Below are 23510 nucleotides of genomic sequence, written 5' to 3'. Positions count from 1 at the left end.
GACAATTGATATTTTTCATTATGACTATGGTTTCTAGAATATCATTTAGTAACAACATGTATTATGATTTAAAAACTACACTAGTAAGGTATGTGGGAAATGTCTGTAAATCTAGTAATGACTTAAAAACCCTACTGTTCTGTATTGCTTAGATTAGTGCTTCTCAAACTAACTGGTGAAGGACCAGTTTTTTTTTTTCTTTTTTAATTTCTACCTTTTTAGAGAATGTTATTTTTGTAAAAAGCAATAAAAACAAAATGCTAGGGAAATGGAAGAAAAACAACCAAAGACATACAAAATACAGTCCAAATATTTTTATCATTTATTCATGAAACATGAAATTATTATGTCAACTCTTGGTCCAAATGGTTCTGTACTTTTCTTCTGATGGACCAGTAACAGTTGAGGGTTGGCACTAGTCCACCCACCACATTTTGAGTCATGCTGGTTTAGATTGAGCTGTTGAATAAATTTCTCAGATAAATTTGTGGTAGTAGTCATAATCCCTGGTTTTAAGAGTAATCAAGGATGCTACCTTATTAGTTGCATATTGTTCTGTGTGGATAGGTTCTTATACTACTAGAAAAAATTGACCATTTATTGTTTACTTTTGCAGACACTTGAATATTGCAAAAGAAGGTTTTACTCAAGCTAGTTTAGGCCTTCTTGCAAATCAAAGGAAACGTCAGTTGCTGATTGGACTTCTGAAATCCCTGAGAACCATAAAAACATTGGTATATACAGGTTACTGTTTAAAAATTAAAACTTAATTTTATGGTTAAAACAGATTTTTTACCTTTGATATTTGTTTTTTTAGCAAAGAACAGACGTGCGCTTAAGTGAAATGCTAGAGGTAAGTTAACAAGGCTTGGAAATTTGGTGATCCTGATAATATTAAATATAAAATTATAGTGAAAAAATTCAGATGAGAATTTTTCTTAAATTGGTGTGTGTTATAAAGAGCCTTTGTAGACATGTAAAGGTACTTGCTCTGGAGAATTTTTCTATTGACATAATGTACTTCATTTAGAGAAATTTATTTGGAGAAATGTTTAGTTTGTAGCAATGTGAGAATGTTAACTAGTATTTTTTAATTGCATTTGCACTCAAATAGCAATAAAATTGCCTTTTTCATCTAACAGTGATTTAAGGTATATTTCATACATTAGTTATGATTGGTGTCTCATATTAATTGGCTTTCTGAGTGAGCCATGTGTTTTCTCTTTGATGGCTTCTTAGCATTTTCAGTCTACTTCTGTTACAAGGTTCACAAAAGCGTGTTGATACACGTGTGTTTCCCTGTTAACACTCAAGCCCCTTTGGCTAGATACTTTGTCATCTCAGTGTCCCCGGCGATTTGCATTGCATTGTTGAATTTAGATAGGAGCTCAAGGAAGAATTTTTTTAGGATATTCTGTGAAATCACTGTATCCTAAAATATTACCAGTAAACTGGGGTTTGAGAAATCCATTTGAATAATTCTTTTGGCATTAAATTACTGTTTAGGGGTTAAAAATATCCTGAGGCCATTAATGAATATTTTACTGTTTTCCAAATTTGTTTGTTTAAAAATATCTATTGATTTCTTGGTTTCAGAAATGTTGAATATTGTGGTAGAACCATTGAATGTTGATTACAGGTAGAATGCATATTGTTTTGAAACACCTCATATAAACAGCACTGAAGGAAGAAATGTGAATAGTTAAAGAACACCTTCCCTGTGAAGCTGCTTATAATTCTTTATAGGCTTATCCACGTCATGGTCACATAGAGCTTCACTATGTATTTGAAGGAACAGAATATATTTTCTTTTTTAAAATATTTATTGTTTAAAAAAATTGTTTATTTATTAGAGACAGACAGACAGACATCAATTTGCTGTTCCACTTATTTATGTGTTCAATTATTGATTCTTGTATGTGCCCTGACTGGGGATCGAACCCACAACCTTGGAGTATCAGGATGATGCTCTAATCAACTGAATTACCTGGCTAGGGCCAAGAATATTTTTTCTGTGCATACATTTTAGGTCTGGACCTAGTTGCCTCTTTTATTATTTATCTGTTGTTGGTATTCTAATCCTTATATGAAAGGACTTTTTCTGGTTCTGTAACCTTTGGATAGAGTATGTACAGACATTTGTTTTCTTCAGTGGCTGTAAGAAAGATGTTTCCGGTCTAATGACTTCTCTTGTTATCCAAAGGAGGAAGACTACCCAGGAGCTATTCAGTTGTGCCTGGAATGTCAGAAAGCTGCCAGCACTTTTAAACATTACAGTTGCATAAGGTAAGGTAATGCAAACACTTTAAAGCTGACTTCTGTTGCCTATTCTTAATGTAGGAGTTATGTAACAGTGTTAATAAACATTAAAAATAAATAATAAGTGCTCAGTTCTTTCAGGCAACTGAAATTCCTGTTCATAAATGGGCAGTTCAGTAAAATTATAAATAATAATTTGTAAGGTGTGGAAGATCAAATACTTTTTAATCCTACCCTTTCTTTTCATCACCAAAACTTCTTTCCATTCTGATTGATTTTATTTTTATAGAGTAGTAGAGAAGAATAAATTTATCTGTCCGTGTCTCCATTTCATCTCTTGGTAATTCTTACTCCTTAACCTTTGTTCCTAGCGGGGAGAGCATGATGGTGTGACATGGGGTTTATAGGTATAGTGAGCTGATGTAATGACAGGTTGAGTCTGTAAAAGTGACAGGAATTTTATTCCAACTTCTTTTTATTTTTGTCTTTATTAATTACTCAGATGAATCTTTCATGTTCTATGTGTTTATTTTTCTTTTGCTCTTTTTTTTTTTCTGATCTTCTAAACACAATGTCGAACCTGCTCGTGAGTTCTCTAGTTGAGCTCTGCAGTTTAGCAAAAGGCAAGATTTAGTCTTTGCTTGGACCTGAGTGAATCAGAGTGAGAAATCACTTAACATTCTGGTAATAGTAGGAATAGTAACTAATTTCTAACTGGATTGGCACTCTTATTTTCTTTAACATTTATATTTATTTTCATTTCTGTAGATGACTAGAAAATCATGAAATATATTCCCTTTAGAAATGTCCGTTAAGAGAACCACGATTCAGAGCATTTTTGAATTCTGGTGTGATTTTTTTTTTTTTTTTTGTGGTGCTGGCAAGTTCATATGTACAGTGTACCTGCTTGTCTACTTCTTAGTTTTTCCTTGATAGAGTCTTTGTTCCTCTTTTCTTGTCTAGTCACATTGCTCCTTTATTGGAAATAAAATTTTTGGTAGAAGGTAGAGACCCCGTGGTCTTTGGAGTCGATTATATGGAACAACTGGGAGCTGACTCTCCTGACTCTGAAAGTAGGAAAAACAGAACTCATATATTTGCTTCTTCATGAAGAGCCATTAACTGCATACCTAGTAAGGCTCAGGTTATATGACTATATAGTTCAATACCTGAAATACCAAATAATAATGGTGCACCCAGTTGATTGAAAAATAAAAGAAAATGGGTACCTATTCAGTACCTTGTATCTTCCTTGAGATTGCTGTGTTTCAGCATATTTAATAAAAGATACTGTAACACCAGTTTTGTTCACTTTTGTAACTGATAGGAAACATTGTTATATTATTTGACATTTCTTTGAGTTGATTGGAAGAAAGTCATATAGTTGGAATTTAAGAGTCAGTGTGTTTATGTTAAAGTACATCTGAATGAAGCATTTAATTTTTTTCCCTTGAAATTTACCTAAATGAGTTTCAAGAAAAGTTATTCTTAAAAGTCAAAACTTCTTTATTATTTTTCATTTCACTTAAAAGAAACTACTTGAGGGAACCTGGGGGTACTGTGGATTATGCACTGAAAAGTTGGCATGCGTTCTGAAATTGTTGAGTACTGCGCTTCACCATAGACCTCCATATCCATGGGTTCCAGTCTGTGGATTCAACCAGCCATGGATTGAAAGTACTTGAGAAAAAATTCCAGAAATTTCCAACAAGCGAAATTTGAATTTGTCACACACTAGGCACTATGCTGAATTCACCCAAATGAAGTGGTGTGTAGGCATACCCCTGCCATAGCCTATAGCAAATATAGGTTATATGGGAATACTACACCATTTTCCATAAGGGAACTGGTCCTCAGGTTTTGTAGTCTGCAGGGGTCCTGGACCCAAACCCGTGTGGGTAGCAAGGGATGACTGTTAATTTTTCATAATCATTAAAATATCCTTTCATTTTTTCCATATTATTTTGAATGAAAGTTGAATGAAAAATGTAGGTTGTGGAACTTCTTTAAATCATAGAATATTGAATGCAGCCTTTAGGTACAAATACAGCAGCATTAAGGACTATTTGTCCCCTATTGCCCTTGGTTTCTCGCTAGCAGGTGTGCCTGCTCTCTTCTAGCCTCAGGAAGGGGAACCTAGGAACCTTGCTCAAATAGTGAGTGTTCTTGTGAGGTCACCAGGTCTGCTAGCTGGACCCACATGCAGATCTGGAGTCCTTGTGTTCAGTCTGCTTGGGCCGAGTATGGATACCATGTTATTCCGACACTGCCTGCACTCCTTTTATTTTAACTTGTTGTTCTCTGCCTTCTTCCCCCGTACCACACCATTTAAAAAGTGACCTAAAGTAAAATCACGTGGCAAAACATAATATTTTAAATGAAAGGGTCTTAAACAAAAGGTAAAGGATTTTTTTTCTGCCTCATTCCCTTTCCTACTCTGTGGAGTAAACTACAGCTTATTAATTAATGTTATAGCCGATTAAGTTTGTTCCTAGTATATTTAATTATAATTTAAAATAATACATTATATTTTTTCTGTTTTATAATTATAAATAGGTGTTTACTCCCTGTAATAAAATATCTATAAGAGATAGGAATTTGGCATACTTCCTTTTATTTCTCTTTCCTTCTCCATCTTCCAGGTTTTGTTAGTGAAACTTACTTTTCCCTAGTCAAGTTTATATTCTTTTTGTGACTGTAACAAAATCTGTGCTTTTTCAGTAGGTTACTTCTAAAAAATTAACCTATTATAAATCATATATGCTGTATTATGATTATATAAATATTACCTGCAGAAATAGAGTAATTGGACTTATAAAAAAGGAAAATTAATCCTTTGTCTCTACTTGAAAATCAAAATTCATTACTGTTTTTTATATTTCTGTTGAATGTTTTTTACTTTTTTTAGGTCCTACTCAGCTGCATTCTTCTTGTATAAAATTCTTTTTTTGTATATTGCTTTGTCTTGTTCTGTTACTGTTACCTCTGAGAACTTTCTTTTGAAATGAGATAGATAGGAGGTAAATTTTTAGACTTTGAAGCGATCTTAATTTTGTTCACACATGATTGAAAGAAAAATTACTTGTTTGTTAGAAAATGGAAGGTGTTTGTCCGTTGTCTTCTAGCCTCCTGTTTTGTAGGACAGAGTCAGATGCTGTTCTCCTTCTCATTTCATTGTAAAGAGTGTCTTTCTTTTAGAAATGTTTAGGATAGGATTTTTCTCTTTTTACTTGATGTTCTAAATTTCACCAGTTGCCTAGAAAAGTCATCAACGTCAAACTCTTTACTCTTAGATAATGAGACAAGAATGAAGTATTATTTAGTGCTTATCTGCATGAGGTTCTGGGTTACTTGTTATGCCAAGAGCTTTTGAAATTTATTTGTTCTCTAGGAGTTTAAAATCACAGGCAGCTAACAGCTAGGAGTGTGGGATAATATGCCAGTTAAGAGCACAGAGTACGCAAACAAAAGACCCCTGGAGATGCTCACGCTGTGAATGGCTTACTTCTTACACCCCTGCAGGAATGGAAAATGCTGACATTTATAGGAGCGGCAGTGGAAGCAGCCCACCATCAGCTAAGGCAGCACTGACTGTACAGCAATTCTAAATTAGGGTTTAATAAGGCTTCCTCACTAGAGCATTATCTTTTAAAAATTGAATCATGGTGATGGTGATGGTGATGATGGCTATGTTAATAATATTTGGAGTTGTTTGGCCTTTACTATGAGTCAAGCACTGTACTAATCGTTTCCCTTTTCATATTTAGTATTGATAAAATATTCCTCAGAGTTGTTGTTATTGTCTCTCTTTTACAGATGAGGAATTGGTGCTTTGTAAAATAAGTGCACAGCCAGGATTTAAACTTAGGTCTGTTGGGTTGCAGAGTTTGTTGCTTTTAATCTCTACTACACTGTAGTGTCTACTAATGTATACCTGTAACATGCAGTGGGAGGCTCGCGTCTAGTAGGCCAGTTTTTATCATTCTGCTTCTGTAGTTGAGTTACATACTTCTAGAGTCAATTGTATTATTTTCCTAAACCTGTGTCTGTCCATTTTGTTTGTTACTGTTATTTATGTTAAGTAAACTAATGAATTGAAACACATTTGTGAAAGTTAAGATGAATGTGTTGGGAAAACAAAACATATTGTTAAAAGTAAATTTACTTTTTAATTTGTTGAAGATGAGACAACTAATAAGAACTGGGGGATATAAAGTAACTAAATGTGATTTGTCATTTGGATTGTTTTTCCTTTGTCTTTAAGTTTGTACTTCACCTTAGAGAAACTGAAACTTGCGATTACAGTTTATTTTTGATTTTTGATTTGGCTTATGTGAGACTAAGAAGCTAAAACTCCACTCAGATAAAAAACATTGACTTTAAATCAGAAATGAGAGTAAAGTACACTTACACAATTTTAGTTAAAATAAATATGCATGTAAACACACATACGAATATTTCTGCTTTAACTCTGGCCATTTGCCCAACTAAGAAGTCTTCCACAAACTGTAGCACTGGTTCAGCAGATTTTGTCTTTAAGAGGACATATAATATTGGAAGGTTTTCAGGCCTTAAGGGCTTGGTTGCAACTGTTCAGTACTGCCCTCATAGCCAGAAGACAGCCACTTCATGTGGCTGTGCTCCAGTAAAACTTTACTTAGAAACATAGGCTGTTGGCTAGATTTGGCTCCTGGGCCTGATCTTTGCTCTAGAATTACAGTTCGTCAAGCTTGGAGATGTTTTGAACATCTTTAGTATCCTTAGTAATGGACTCTGAGCTTTCTCGTGGAGAATGATTGCGTTCTGGGTTAGGTCAGGGATTTACGGAGAGTGCAGACAGATCTGCTGGCTAGATCCAGAGTGATCTTAGGAGTTTTTTTACAGTCTGCTCATGATTCGAAGGGTCATGTGGACACTTCATGGTACCTTAGGTCATTGGTCTGGCTTCAAAGTGTTTGAAAATCAGGTTTTTTTCAGAGATCTATTGATAAACTGTCTGCCAGCAGTGAGTAGATTGAAACCACTGGAATGGACCTCTGATCTAAATAGACCGCTTTTGAAAGCATTTTTAATAAAACAAAAATATTTAATTTATATATTTTATATTTAAAATCTTCTATATACTATTTTCATTTTCATGCTTCCATTAACCTTTTTAAAAAATTGAATTTGTTTACTTTAGGGAGAGATAAAGCAAGAGATAGAGTGTGAGAGAGAGGAACATCAATTTGTTATTCCACTTATTCATACATTCATTGGGAGATTCCTGTATGTACCTTGACTGGGGATGGAATCTGTGTCCTTGGCGTATCAAGATGATGCTCTAACCAACTGAGCTACCCGGCTACGACTTGCATGAACTCTTAATACATAGTATATAGAATCATTGTAACTATAAGTAATGGAAGCAACACAAAACATCTAGTTTTATTTTAATTTTATAAACACTAAAGCCCATTTTCAACTGCGAAACTAAAGGGACTTTTATTACTCTCACCTATTAATGAATTTAGATATACTAGTTTTTCTTTTTTCCCAATATTTGATTTATATTTAGAGAGAGGGAAAGGGAGGGAAAAGAGAGGGAGAGAATCATCGATGTGGTTGCTTCTCGCATGCCCCCCAACTGGGGACCTGGCCTTTATATAAGGTCATTGTCCCCTTATCAAGACTGGCAAAATTTTCTCTCAGAACTTAATGCCACAAAAAGAAATTTTTGTTTCTTTCTGCCCCCCACCCCCACCTTGAGCGGTTGGTCTGCTTTGATGATAAGGACACTGAACTGCATACAGTGACCCCATATGCTTTTGTGCTGGACTTTGAGAGTTGCATTTACGATCAGGCATCAGTTGTAAAAAACCTTGTATAATTCTGGTGTACCAAAATACATCTTTCACCTGTTCTTACTATTTTACTTGTGCCTAATCTTTTTTTATTAAAATGTTTTCTCTATGATTGTATTTATTTTGTTAGACGTCACAGATCTTTTTAGTAATGGGGTATTATAATTCAAATAACAGTTCTGGTTTTTTTCTTTTTAACTGACCTAGGGAGCATTAAAGGGAACCAACTCAGATTCAGTCACATATCCCAAGGGTATAACTTAAAGAATTTTTACAAAGTGAACATAGTTGTGTAATTACCTCCTAGAAGTAGAACACTTTTAGTATTCCAGAAACTTCCTTCATGCCCTGTCCTAGTCATTATTCTGCCAAGGTAACCACTATTCTGGCATCAGTCACTAAATTTAGTTTTACCTGTTTTGAACTTTACATAAATGGAATCATGTGGTATGAACTTTTTTTTAATCTGATTTTTTTTGTTTAATATTATGTTTTTGGAATTTAGGTGATACATTTTCATTGCTGTAATATTTCATTGTGTAATTATATCATACTTTATCCATTTAATTGCTCATTGATAATTGTGTTGCTTCAATATTTTTTCCTATTACAAATAATGCTGCAAGGATTGTGTATGCATTTCTGTTAGATACATATCTGGGACTTTGAGAGTCAGAATATAGAGTATAGTTGAGTTTCAATGGATGGTAGTTTTCCAAAGACGTGGTATCAATTTCCCCTTCCTCCAGCATTGAATTGAGTATTTCATTTGCTCTCCATTTTTGCCAGCATTTGTTGATGTCATTTTTATTTTTTTAAAAATGATTTTAGATATTCTGATTGTTATGGTGTCCTTTTGTAGTTTTAATTTGCATTTCCTGAATGCCTGTAGAGTGCCTATTTATATTTATTGGCCAATTGGATATCTCCTTTGTCAAGCATCTGTTCAGGCATTTTGCCCTTTATTTTTATTCTATTCTGTTGACATGTTCATTTTTATGTTGATACTGTCTTATTGCTGTAACTTTTTAAGCTTTTACCTATTTTAGTATACGTCCTCCTGCATTGCTCTTCAAGGTAGTCTTCATTCTTTGTAGCCCTTTGAGTTTCCACATACGTTTTAGAAGCAGTTTGTCAGATTCAATGAAAAATAAAAATGCTGCTGGATTTTGATTAGAATTTCACTTATTCTAGGAAATCATTATGTGAGAACTGGTACTATAACCATATTAAAAGTTTTAGTCTTTTACGTGGTATATACCTTCATGTATTTAAGTCTTCTTTTAGCTCAGTTTTGTATTATATATTTTTATTAGATTTGTTCCCAGGTATTTTTTATTGTCTAATTCCTTGTTCTTAATATATAGAAATTAATTTTATTTTTGAAATTTTACTTTTCATCTGTATTATACGTTTTATCTTTAAAACTTGGTATCAAATTCTCAAATTGTTAGCTTTATCTATAGAATCTTTAGTATTTGCTACCCACACAATCCTGTTGCTGTTAGTAATGACACTTATCTCTAGTTCTTTTCCTTTCATTTGTTTATTTAAAAAGATTTTAATTATTTTTAGACAGAGGGGAAGGGAAGAATAAAGAGAGGAAGAGAAGCATCAATATGTGTTTGCCTCTCGTGCGCCCCCTACTGGGGACCTGGCCCGCAGTGCAGACATGTGCCCTGATTGGGAATTGAAGTGGTGACACTTTGGTTCGCTGGCCCACGCTCAATCCACTGAGCCACACCAGCCTAGGCTCCTTCTATTTATTTTTCTTGTCTTATTGTAGAATCAGCAGCATAACTTACTGCTCATACTCTTGATTTGTGAATTTATAGATTGATTATTCAGCTAGCATGTATTTATATAGCACTTAGTTTGTCTCTTTTAAAGATAGGCACATCTAACTCTCTGTTTTATTTAATAGTGAACTTAATTCAAAGCTGCAAGATACTTTGGAACAAATTGAGGTAAGAAGGATTATATCAGAAGTTAAATAACTTTCTTTTCAGAGGTTTTTGAATAGCATAGATACATCTTATGTTTTGACTTTTGTGTTATAACCAGTGTTTCTAGATTAATATACTGTTTTTATTGTTTTCATTTGGGATATCTGTGCACGGTCAAGTTAACATTGATCTATTTGTAAATGCAGTAATACTTTCTGAATTGTGGGATCTGGAAACAGTTTTTGAAAATATCACCATATCCAGAAAGATCCCCAAACTTTTAGTCATAGTTATGTTCTCATGTAAATTATAGTCAGAATACTTACATGTTAATTATTTTTTGATTATCAACTAGTACATTTTAGTTTAGTGAGTTAATTTATTTAAAATAAATTCCTAACCTCATTTATATTTCATACAATTCATGAAAATGTAAGAACTGGAAAGGAAAAGATATGTCATTGTTAGCACGAAGTCTTGCTTTTCCTCCTGCATTTCTTCAGGGTTCATAGCTTTCCATAGCAATCTTTTAAAGCAGGGTATTCGTTTTTATGCATTTAATATGAATTATGGGTTTCTTCTTATATTTATTGTTCTGATAAGAGTAAAAAATTGAGGCTGGACTTTCAAATTACCTTTTTTGTGAAAGTAGTTTTTGATCATAAATGCAGTTATTTACTAATTGTAAGAATGACTATTTGATAAACATAAACATAAATACTTTGAAAATCCTTTGAGTAAATAATCACCTGAATATTTTAATGATGACTTTCTTTTGAAAGCTCTGTGTTTATTCACTCTCAATATGCAGTATTTTCTGTATGTATGTAGAAAAATCATTACTTTAAAATGAAATCATTGCTATAAACAAAGTTGTATTTAGATATGAAGTTAGGTATGTACTTTTAAGGTCAATTTTGTTTTGGGATTATTGTTTTTTAATAGTCCAAATTAAGATATTAGTAGGTGTTTGAAGAAACAGAGCTAAAGTAAAAAACTAAAATTTCTTAGGTAGTTAATATACTGATTTTATCTCTTGAAACACTAGACATGGCTTTTTAGAAACATGTTAATAACATTTCAGTAAAACTTGATTATAGTTGGTAACAAATGATAATTTTAATTTATTTATATTTTAATTTAAATTTGTTTTTGACTATTAAGTCTAGTGATAGTAAGTGCATTTAGATATTAATTAAAAGTGAGACATTAATCTTAATATTTTCCATTGCCTTGAAACATCATCCCTTAACCACCTCTTGCCTCCTCTTTTAATTACATAGGAACAGTTGGATGTAGCTCTTTCTAAAATATGCAAGAATTTTGACATTAACCATTATACCAAGGTTCAACAAGCTTATCGACTTCTTGGAAAAACACAGGTTAGTTTTGAAAGGTTGTTTGCTTTTTCTAAAATCAAGAATCTGCTAATTTTCATGATTGCTTAAGTCTGAATTATTAACATGTCCTTAAAGTTTCATTTAACAAGGTAAATTTTTAGCTGTATGCATAGTAGTAACATAGTTGTTCACATAGGCTCAGCGGGTATGTCGTGTGATTAAAACATTACAGAATTTGTTTTGAACTGTGAAGTGTTTGTCAGGCTTAATATTTTCACAATTTTATGTAGGTTTAAAACAAGTATATTATGAGATAATTTAGTGGGAGAGGATATGTAGTGTCTTTTACTTCACCTTTTGGTCCTGAATGAGAACTTCTTATTGTAGAACTCCATGGTTCTTAGGCGGGCCTGCGTGACACCTCAGATGGTGTATAAACTTCTCTGCCTTCTGTACCTTTGTCTGTAAAACAGGTAGATTGTATTACCAGAGTTTACAAAGGATTCTGTCATCCCCAGAATGTCTTCAGTACTCCTTCAATGCCTGGCTTTACTTACATTTATTGCTCAGTGGCTTCCTTAAAAAACTTGAAAAAGTGACCACGGTGTGAAAGTTAATTGTACCTTCTGCGTGTACAGGATTATACAGTATCTTAACATCTAAACATGATAGATGTAAATGTTTCTTCCATTAAATGGCCTCTTGCCTTAGAAAAAAATTTAAGACTTTACCAAATCACATAAACTTTATTTACATTTTAAAATCTGAGTAAAGAAATTTATTTTTTTTAATGTATTTTATTCATTCTCATGTGTTAAACTATGCCTACCAAAAATACAAGAAAGAAGACACTTGGTAATTTTGAGGAACATGTTAAAAGACCTTTGAAAATATGACTCAAACTTCTAGTCTTCCCCATTAGAGGAATCCTTTCACTCATTACATATCTGTTGGTACCTACGTTGCGCATTTCTTCAGGCACCTGGATGTAGGCTCTCAGGTGGCTTACCTTCTAGTGAGGGAGACAGACATCGCAGAAATAAGTGAATATGATGTCAGGGGGTAACAAGTGCCCTGAAGAAATGTATATTGGGGTTAGTGGGTAGAGTGATGTGAAATCCTGATGTATATAAGATGGTCAGGAAAGGCTTCTCGGAGAAGGGGACCATTGAGAACCATCCTGAACAGTGTGAGGGAATGATGACAGAGGGGATCCAAAGGTGAGATTGTGTATGATGTGCTTGAGAAAGAATAGAGTGGGTACCAGTCATAAGTACAGACCAACAGAGTACTGTTCACCATTCAGATTTATCTTTAATTGTATGATGTTGTGGTTATTTAATGGGTTGTTTGCAACTAATCAACATTACAATTATAATTCTGTGAATAATAGTGATGTTTGTGCTATAGCTATAATCTGTAAAAATTTTTCCTATGTTTTTCAAATATGTTGAAATTTATTCACTTTAATAACATGAAATTACGTTGTATGTTTTCTTTCCATAGACAGCAATGGATCAACTTCATATGCACTTCACTCAAGCCATTCATAATACTGTGTTTCAAGTTGTTCTTGGTTATGTGGAACTATGTGCAGGAAACACAGATACAAAATTCCAGAAACTGCAATATAAGGATCTCTGTACAGTATGTAGTAACTTAATTGCTGTTCATATGCCTCTCTTAGTTTTTAAATTCACATCTCATTTTTATTAGCAGCTATTTTTTGAAGATGGTACTAAAATAGAAACAAATATGTTTGCTGAAAGATGTTTTTTTCTCCCATATTCTTTTCCCTACCCAGAGTGACTGGAAGATTCAGTCACAGTCACACAAACGGTAAAGGCTGGTGAGGTAGTACAGACCTGGGGAGTGCAGTTGCTTCTAAACGGACTTTCTACCCTCTCATAGCTTCCTTTACCCTCCTTTGTCAGGCTCTTAATTCTACAATGGCTGTGTTGATCCCCTACAATGGCCAATTTCTTTCTTATAGTCCTCCAAGATTTTTTTTGTATATTTAGGTGCTCCTATGTTGGGTACATACATGTTTGCAAGGGTTGTATCCTCTTGGACTGCTCCCTTACTTATTATGTAGCGACCTTTGTCACTTGTCATGGCCTTTGTTTTGAAGTCTTATTTTGTCTGATATAAGTATTTACTACCCCAGTTTTTTTTCATGTCCATTTGCATGGAATATTTTTCCCATCCCTTAACTTTCAGTCAGTGTAGATCTTTTGTTCTCAGGTGAGTTTTTTGTATTCAGCATATATGCAGGTTGTGTTTTCTTATCCATTCAGCTACTTTGTCTTTTGATTGGAGCATTTACTCTGTTTACAGTTAAGGTTATTATTGATAGGTACTTATTCATTGGCATTTTTTCTCCTTTGTACTTGTGTTCAGCTCTCTCTGTATTCTTCTTAAAGCAGTCCCTTTAGCATTTCTGGCAGTGCTGGTTTGGTGGAGATGTACTCTTTTATCTTTTATTTTTTTTAATCTGTGAAGTTCTTTATTTCTTCTTGCATTTTAAATGAGAGCCTTGCTGGATAGAGTATTCTTGGTTGCAGGACCTTGCTTTTCATTACTTGGAATATTTCGTGTTAGTCCCTTCTGGCGTATAGTGTTTCTGTTGAGACATCAGCTGGTAGCCTTACTGGACCTCCCTTGTTTGTAACTAGCTGTTCTCCCTTGCTGCCTTTAAGATTCTCTCTTTGTCTTTAAATTTTGCCATTTTAGTTATGATGTGTTTTGGAGTGGTTCTCTTTGGGTGCATCTTGATTGGGACCCTCTGTGCTTCCTGAACTTGTGTGAATTTTTTCTTCACCAAGTTAGGGAAGTTTTCTGTCATTATTTTTTCAAACAGGTTTTTTAGCCCTTGCTCCCTTTCTTCTCCTTCTGGTGTCCCTATGATGTGAATATTGTTATGCCTCATGTTGTCCCAAAGCTCCTTTAAACTACCCTCATTCTTTTTAGGTCTTTTTTCGTTCTCTTGCTCTGACTGGGTGTGTTTTTTTCTGCTTTGTCTTCTAACTCACTGATTTAGTCTTGTGCTTCAGATAATGTGCTTTTATTTCCTTCAAGTATATTCATTTCAGATACTGCATTCTTCATTTCCCCCTGGTTCTTATTCATAGTTTCTATGGCCTTTACCATGCTGACATAGTTTCCACTAAATTCCTTGTAGTTTTCACTAAGCTCCTGGAGGATCCTTGTAAGCATTACTTTGAACTGTATGTCTGATAAATTGTTTGCTTTGATTTCATTTAGCTTTTTTTCTGGAGATTACTTCTTATTTTGTTTGGGGGTTGTTTCTGTGTCTCCCATTTTAGTTTTCTCTTTGTGTTAGTTTCATTGCATTAGATTGATTTACTTTGACTCTCTATCTTGTGGATTGCCCAAATGAGGTAGGAATCCTATGGGACCCAGTGGTGCAGACTCCTTGATCTCCTGATCTGGATGCTCTAGGAATGCCCTTTGTGTGGGTTATGTGGACTCGCCTGTTGTATTTGGGTCCTGGTTGTTATTGGCCTCTTCATTGGTGGGACCTCCCCTCTGGCTGGTTGGCTAAGAGGCTCAACCCCTACTCTGTCTTATATGCTGTTGTATAGGTGCTAGCAGAACAAAGCAAAGTAACACAAAAACACCACCAAGACAAGCAAACTCCCTGCCCCAACCACAACAGCAGTATCAACTACAAAAGAACAAAGATGATAAAAGCAGAAAGAGAAATGGAATAGTAGAGGAAGGGGAAAAGAAAAAAGTATGTGAGAGGATCAAATGAGAAAAGTGATTATCATAGGAGAAAAGGGAAGAGGACTAATACTAGTGATGAATCAAAAGAGGAAAACGGGGAGAGGGAACACAGAAAGAGAAAAAGTAACTAATGATAAAAGGTAAGAAAGGAACAATGAGTAATCAAAAGGGAGAGTAAAATAAGAGGTATAAAAGAAAAAGAACACTTAAAATATAAGAAAAAGAAAATATAGATAAAAAATAATAGAAGGCTATGATAAAGAAAAAATAGCAAAAATAGTGAAAAAAAAGAACCAAGTGGATTCGTCTCATCAGAGTTTGGTTCTTGCCTTCTGATTTCTTCCTTTGGATGTGGCTCTGACTTCTGAGTCCGGTGTAGGCCAATGTCAGGTGCTGCCCAAGTCTGGCCCTCGGCAGCTTTTTTGAAGCTGCAGTTGATCCACAGCTTGTGGCTGATTCTTCCAGGTTTTGCTGCTCCCAGGATAGGCCAAGCTGCTCTGCAAAGCTGGCATTTATCAGCATTGGACCCAGGGGTGTGTCAGCAAATGGAAGATGGTGGGTGTGTTTCCCCTTCCTGAGCTACTAGTCTGAGCCTGTCCAGAATTTTCCCCGTGTACTCAGCAGGCACTGCCCTAGCAGGCCTCCAGAACCCGGCTTTTGGGTCTGCCAAATGCCAGTAGGGTGTTTTTATGGTTCTCCCATGAGGGGAAGTGCCAGTCTGTGTCCCAGGAAAGTGAATGGGTTGGCTGCACCTTGTAGGCAGTCTCTGACACCCCTGATTCTCTTTGTGTTGCTGTCTTCTCAGCAGGGGTTACGATGCAGCATGGGAGTAAAGAAAGAAAAAAAAGAAAAAAGCAAACAAACCAAAAAACCCCCAAACTCCACCAAGACAGCGCCAAACTGAAAGTAGAACAAAAAAGGTGCAGGGAGGAATGAACAGGATTCCAGAGGGCAGGGGGAGCAGTATCCTACAGGGCAAGGTAACTGATTTTCCCCTGGGAGGGGCTAGCTCTTCTCAAGAGATGGCTGCTGTGGAATCTGGGTATACCTCCCCCAAATCCTGAAAATCCCACAGCTAAAAATAACTTCTAATATTAAAATAAGCATTTTAAACAAATTAGGCTTTTATCTTTCAATCTTTTTGACTTTGGTTAAATACGGTGTGCATTTATATATGTATATAGTATATTTTATTACCACTAAACTTTTATATGCTTTTAAAAGTCAAAGACACACATTTTTGTTCATGCTTCTCGAGAAGGTCCTCTGTGCATTTATATAGTATAAAGCTGAAAGTTATACTTCGGTTATACTTTGGTTATAAATTTTTATGAACAAACATTTGTGCTCAAGGTGTTTATCATGGTGTTGTTATTAGGTTTCTTTTTTGGAATTCCTTTCACTTTTTCCTAAAAGCTTACTGTAAAATAACCTTATCTTTCTTGATTTCATCTTGAGTAAATGCGCTTATTAAAATTACTACCAAGAAACATCTAGTACTTCTTTATAAAATTATCCATATATATGTGTGACATAGTAGATGTGTGTGTGTGTGTGTGTGTGTGTACACGTATATAATTAAATTAAGGGAACAAATGATTCTTCAGTGTACTAGAGCTTAGTCATAGACCACCTGCCCCCAGAACAGCAAGTACAAATCAATATATTATTATTCATCCAGCACAGTTGTCTGTCTGGTTTATATTCAAGCTGTTTGAAGTAGTTTCAGTTTGAAATGGTGAGAATAGTAGCAAATGTTAATGATGGCTTTATGGAGGAATTTCTTTTGAGGAAAGGATTTAATAGAATTAGGTTTGACACATTCTTTATTTTGAAAGAATAGACTCACAGTAGCTGAATAATGAGATGAAGAATGTGATGCATTTTAAGGTGGCCCATTATCTTTGCCACTATCTCGATAAAAACTTAAGGGAGCTCAGAAATTATCCCTGGCCTCTTATAAGTATTTAAGTCAGTGCTGCTATGCTTATAGCCGACAGGGCTGAGGACATCTTTTTGAAACCGAATTCAGTTTTAAGTTATTTTATAATATTGAGCCATATTTTACGTGTTTAAACCAGCTAAAGATTAGGAAGAAATTATTTCACATCATATTTATTTAATTAGTTTGATGAAAAGATGTGAACTTTTAGTAATTGAGGTCTGTAAATGAAGGTGGTTAGCTCAGGAGAGGAAAAATGGAGGGAACCCTTAGAAGTTTTGATAAATAGGCTGATAAAAGGAAATTTAAATATATTTTCCTGATGAGAACACATATCCAGGATCTAGAAATGGCACAACTCAGGCCAGGGAGATAATTCATGAAAGAGCCTTGCATTAGAAGGTAAGTTTCCTAATTTTTAACATGTGGCAATTAGGCATTTTAGTCCTGATTAGAAGTAACTGATGATAATTATTGAGGATGTACTAGTGTGAGAGTGTATGTGGCAGTGGAGTGTCAGGTAAGAAAGGAGCAGCAGAGGCCTCAGGTAATATGTATGGAGCAGCGATTTTCAACTTTTTTATCTCGTGGCACACATAAAGTAATTAGTAAAATCCTGTGACACACCAAAAAAACCTTTTTTGCCAATCTGACAAAAAATATGTATAATTTTGATTAATTCACACCAGACAGCTATTGTTCAATTGGTTGTTGTCATTTTGTTTTATTTGACAGTCTAAGGGAAAAGAGTTCAGATCCCCTGACTAAGTCAGTCAGGTATTGCATGTTTTAAAAATTCTTGCAGCACACTGGTTGAAATTGCTGGTATAGGGGGTCGACTGGCGGATTTTGGAAGTGAGAAGAAACAGCTAAAGTATTTGGGTAGTTGATCTTCTCTGTACAGCAGCAATATGTTGACGGAGGTCCTTAATTATAGATAGAGTTTAAATGTAACATTTAAAAATGAAATGAATGAGATGGTACACTGATCAGACTTGAGAGAGGGATGGAGTTCCTGTAAATTGAACAGTTGAGTTCCTTTAAATGGAGAGAGATTGGAAATGAAAAGAGATAATCATCTGCTTGCTCCTAATCACATTATAATTTTAAACCATTAACATATCAGTCTATTACTAAATGGCTAGAATGAGATTGAACCAATTTTTTAATATCCCTTTATAAAGAAGTCTGAGGCAAAATTTGTGTTCTGTTTTTGTTTGCTCTGGTAAGCAGAGAACTTCAGAATTCTTAAGGCTAGCAGCATCCAGTCCCATTATGAATTTCTGACATTGTGTCTTGTCAGCATTACTCTGAGTTTAAAAATTTAGTTGGCTTTGAGCTTTTTGAAGTCTTTTTGCAACTGAATATCCTTATTTTTCATTCTTTACCAAACAGTATTTTCTAAACGATTTAATTGGTAGCACAGTTTTCCTTTTTATAGTTTATCTTTCAGTTTGGTTTTCCTGTTTTTCTTGAATGTATTGGCTTACAGTTTTTAGATTAGTACTTCAAGTTCTTTTTAAAAATGAGTACATTACTTTGAAGGACAAAGAGAAGACTAAGCAGCAAAATTTTCAAATGAGAATTAAACCTCATTCATTTCTGGAAAGGGCCAATAAAAAGAGGAGTAGTAGTCATTTTATGTATTTTAAAATTTTAGTATTGTTTGTGATTGCATTTACATTTCCATGTACCCCAGTTTATGGGGAGATTTAAAGACACCAAGTAGTGATCTTGTAGAGAAATCCTTTTTTAAAAAAAATATATTTTATTGATTTTGCTATTACAGTTGTCCCATTTCCCCCCCTTTATTCCCCTCTACCCTGCACACCCCCTCCCACCTGCATTCCCCCCCCCCTTTAGTTCCTGTCCATGGGTGTACATATAAGTGCTTTGGCTTCTCCATTTCCCATACTATTCTTAACCTCCCCCTGTCTGTTTTCTACCTACTATTTAGGCTACTTATTTTCTGCACCTTTTCCCCTCTCTCCCCCCCTCCCCCACTGATAACCCTCCATGTGATCTCCATTTCTGTGATTCTGTTCCTGTTTTAGTTGTTGCTTAGTTGGGTTTTTTTTTTTTTAAGGTTCAGTTGTTAATAGCTGTGAGTTTGTTGTTATTTTAGTGTTCATATTTTTCATATTTTTTATCTTCTTTTTCTTAGATAAGTTACTTTAATATTTCATATAATAAGGGCTGGATGATGATGAACTCCTTTAACTTGACCCTGTCTGGGAAGCACTTTATCTACCCTTCCATTCTAAATGATAGCTTTGCTGGATAGAGTAATCTTGGATGTAGGTCCTTGCCTTTCATGATTTTGAGTACTTCTTTCCAGCCCCTTCTTGCCCGTAAGGTTTATTTTGAGAAATCAGCTGATAGTCTAATGGGAACTCCTTTGTAGGTAACTGTGTCCTTTTCTCTTGCTGCTTCTAAGATTCTCTCCTTCTGTTTAATCTTTGGGTAATGTAATTATGATGTGCCTTGGTGTGTTCTTCCTTGGTCCAACTTCTTTGGGACTTTGAGCTTCTTGGACTTCCTAAAAGTCTATTTCCTTTGCCAGATTGGGGAAATTCTCCTTCATTATTTGTTCAAATACGTTTTCAAATTCTTGCACCCCTATGATTCAGAAGTTGGAAAATTTAAAGATGTCCTGAAGGTTCCTAAGCCTCTTCTCCGTTTTTTGAATTCTTGTTTCTTCATTTTGTTCTGATCGAATGTTTCTTTCTTCCTTCTGGTCCACACCATTGATTTGAGTCCTCATTTCCTTCCCGTCACTATTGGTTCTCTGTAGATTTTTCTTTATTTCACATAATGCAACCTTTATTGCTGCCTGGATCTTTTTTATACTGTTGAAGTGAGCTCCTGGAGCATCCTGATAATCAGTGTTTTGAACTATGTATCTGATAGATTGACTATCTCTTCGTTGCTTAATTTTACTTTTTCTGGAGCTTTGAACTGGTTTTTCATTTGGGCCATTTTTTCTTTTTCTTTTTTTTTTTTTTTTTGTCTCTGGTGCGCCTGTTATGTAATAAGGGGCAGAGCCTTAGGTATTCACCAGGGTGGGGAACCAAGTTGCTGCATTGTGACGCTGTGTGTGTGGGAGGGGTCCAAGAGGGAACAGTGCCACTTGCTTTCTGCTGGCTTTCAGTCACTTCCCCCACTATCCACAAGCAAATTGGGCCCTTCTGGTGCTGATTCCCGGGGAGAAACCCTTTTTATGTTATTTGAAAGTTTATGAAGTATGTGTCAGTTAAAAAAATTTGTTTTTACAAAAAATTTTTGGCAGCCTGCTGGGTTTCCCTGGGTAGCTTATTTCAATTAGGGTGTTATTGATTAATTTTATGATAACAAAGCTGGTAAACTGACTGAACTTTTCCCAGCCATTTTTCTTCTTTTTTTTTTATTAAATTTATTGTATTTTTCCATTACCATTGAGCCCCATTATACCTCCTCCCCCAGCAGTCACCACACTATCATCCATGAGTCCTTTTTCCTTTTTGTTTGATCTCTGTCCCCCTTAACCCCACCCCCCACCACCAGCAGTTGTCAGCCTGCTCTCTATCCATTAGTCTGTCTCTATCTTCCTTGTTAATTCAGTTTGTTCATTAGATTGCGCATATGAGTGAAATCATATGGTATTTGTCTTTCTCTGACTGGCTTATTTCACTCAGCATAATGTTCTCCAGGTCCATCCATGCTATCGCAATGGGTAAAATTTTCTTCTTCTTCTATTTTACAGCTAAGTAGTATTCCATTGTGTAAATGTCCCATAGTTGTTTTATCTGCTCATCTACTGATGGACACTTGGGCTGCTTCCATATCTTGGTGATTGTAAATAATGCTGCAGTGAACATAGGGGTGCTTATGTTCTATTGAATTAGTGTTTTGGCTTTCTTCGAATATATTCCCAGAAGTGGTATCCCTGAGTCAAAAGGCAGATCCATTTTCAATTTTTTGAGGCGTCTCCATACTGCTGTCCACAGTGGTTACACAGTCTGCCTTCCCACCAACAGTGCAAAAGGGTTCCCCTTTCTCCACATCCTAGCCAGCACCTGTCGTTCGTTGATTTGTTGAGAATAGCCATTCTGACAGGTGTGTTCCATTCTTCTATGCTTTTAAATTTTCATTTTTGTAAATATTCTCTTTTAATGCTGAATTGTAATTCACTGTCAGTTTTTTGAAGGCCAATAAATATCTTTAGTAAGATCTCTGCTGAAGGTAATGGTTTCTTTTGTGTTCATATAGAAAACTAAAGACAAATTCCTCTTTTGAGTCTAAAACATATTTCTGTTTCTAAATTCTCAAGGCACTTTCTGTTGTGAAGAATTAATATATTTTATCTTATCGGATAGTGTGATAGTATAGATGCTCTTTGCCATAGATGGAAAGCTGCCAGGAAGTTCCGAGTTAAATTTAATGTTCATGTGTAGTAACCATCTTGCTTTGGGTTTTCCATAGAATTTACCACCTCTTTGTCTTTTTCTGTTTTGTGACTACTAAACTAGTCTGCTATTTGTTTTTTCATCACTCACAGTCTTTATAGAGTTAGACAGTTACAGGTTATATAAGTAGTTGTTCTCGTTAAGCAATTGTTAATTAATGTTTACTGTTAAAAATATACATATTTTAAATTACACAGCTGAAACATTAAATGTAGGAAAATAAATACAATCAAAAAGAAGAAAATAAAATTATTTTTACATGGCAAAGCTGGTTTTTCTAATGTGTATATATGCAAATAGCCTTTAAAAGTAGGATTATGCTGTACACACATTTTTATAACATTTTTCCCACTTGCTATGTTATAAGCAATTTTCCATTTCAGTAAGTATGCTACCCACACAACTTTAATAGCTTGACAGTATTTCAGTGAAAGCGATTCTGTGGACTCATTAGCTGATTTCTTATTCTTAGATATTTGTGTTATTTCCTGCTTTTCTCATTATGAACAACACTGTAGTAAGTATTCTTAAAGCTTATTCTTTGCATACATCTTTTACTATTTCTGTAGGATAAATGACTAGAAATAAAATTGCATTGCCAAAGGCTTTACATTTTGAAGGCTTTGCTTCATATTTCTAAAATATCCCTCTAGAAAGTGTGTTTCTTTTTTCTTTTTTTTTTAATAAGAAATGTGGATTTTATTCTGAGTGTGCTTGGAAGCCATTGGAGTTTTTTTTTTTTTTAAGATTGTATTTATTTATTTTTACAGAAAGGAGAAAGGAGGGAGGGAGTGAGAGAAACATTGATGTAGGAGAGAGAGTGATCAGTTTCCTCTCACGGGCCCCCAACTGGGGACCTGGCCTGCAACCCAGGCATGTGCCCTGACTGGGAATCCAACTGGTGACTCTTTGGTTCGCAGGCCTGTGCTTGATCCACTGAGCCACACCAGCCAGGGAGCACGTGTGTTTTAATTTAAAGGCCTCTTTGGCCCTGTCTGCTTTTATCCCTTTCCCAGTACATATGAATGATGATTATTTTATGTTTAATAGCTTGATTATCAGATACCAGAAAATAGCATATCAAGAATAATTTGTATATCATTCAAGCATATTTAGGATGTGAAGGCAGTTGAACTGGGACATTTCATTAATTGCTGAGGTTAATTTGGTTGATTTGGTTGGATAGGTGAGTGGGCCTTTCCTTTCTTTCTTATTGGAGCTACATATTTGAACATTTGGCCAAAGAGAGAAACCTTTTTCATTAAAGGGATAGTATTATTTACTTGAGTGCTTTACCAGGTGAGTTTTAGAATACTAAGAATTCAGCTGTTAGATTTATTATCACATATATGTAGCACCCACCTAATTTTCTTATATGTGAATTATATATTGAATTCTAAATATTTAAGGAATATTAAAAGTAGGTTTTTGTAATTGTTAATATTCAAAACTTAATGATCAAAAGATAAATAAGGGAAGTTTATCTATCTCTTCACTTTTTCCTTCATTTACTTTCTGAATTGTGAAGAACTTGAAGGGTCTTAAATTTCATCCTACTGCAAACTAATAATAAGCTAGCTTCTTAGCATTTCATGAAAGCTGGTAAAGGCACAAGACTCCATTTTCTTAGCACTCTGACTCACTAAGTTAAACCATCTCTGTCATTACTCAGCTGTTGTTAATCAAGTGATCAGCACAGCAAGGATAAATAAGGCTTTAAAGAGTTTATAACCTAGAAATATCACATTAATTACGATGAGAGGTAGGATACCAAAAGGTTAAACAACCTAAAGTTGTCAGTGGTATCAACACAGTGCTTTAAGGAATCTAAGGAAGTGAAAACTGTCTTGTTAAGAGGAGGCTGTAAGTTTTGAGTTTTGTCTTGGATTGTGACAGTCACAATCCAGGGGTAGAGAGGAAGTACCATGAGCAATGGCATGTAAGAAAGACGACATCGGGCAGGTGAAAGGAACGGTAAGTTGTCT

General features: G+C 34.9%; 1 protein-coding gene across 2 annotated transcripts in view; it reads left to right on the top strand.

Moving 5' to 3' along the window:
* The window catches only part of VPS50 (VPS50 subunit of EARP/GARPII complex), a 110783-nt gene that overhangs the window by 24737 nt on the left and 62536 nt on the right, over window positions 1–23510 (top strand). For both annotated transcript variants that reach the window (XR_006653554.3, XM_024577154.4), the window contains exons 7-12: window positions 617–734; window positions 818–853; window positions 2204–2286; window positions 10027–10069; window positions 11332–11430; window positions 12895–13035. Coding sequence is in view for 1 of the 2 variants with exons in the window: in XM_024577154.4 (XP_024432922.2) it covers window positions 617–734; window positions 818–853; window positions 2204–2286; window positions 10027–10069; window positions 11332–11430; window positions 12895–13035 (520 nt within the window). In the remaining variant the exon portion in view is untranslated. The remainder of the gene's footprint in view (window positions 1–616; window positions 735–817; window positions 854–2203; window positions 2287–10026; window positions 10070–11331; window positions 11431–12894; window positions 13036–23510) is intronic.

This window comes from Desmodus rotundus, chromosome 6, assembly GCF_022682495.2.
Source record: "Desmodus rotundus isolate HL8 chromosome 6, HLdesRot8A.1, whole genome shotgun sequence".
NCBI lineage: Eukaryota > Metazoa > Chordata > Mammalia > Chiroptera > Phyllostomidae > Desmodus > Desmodus rotundus.
The sequence above is the reverse complement of the archived record's forward strand: the minus strand, read 5'-3'. Positions and strand labels throughout refer to the sequence as shown.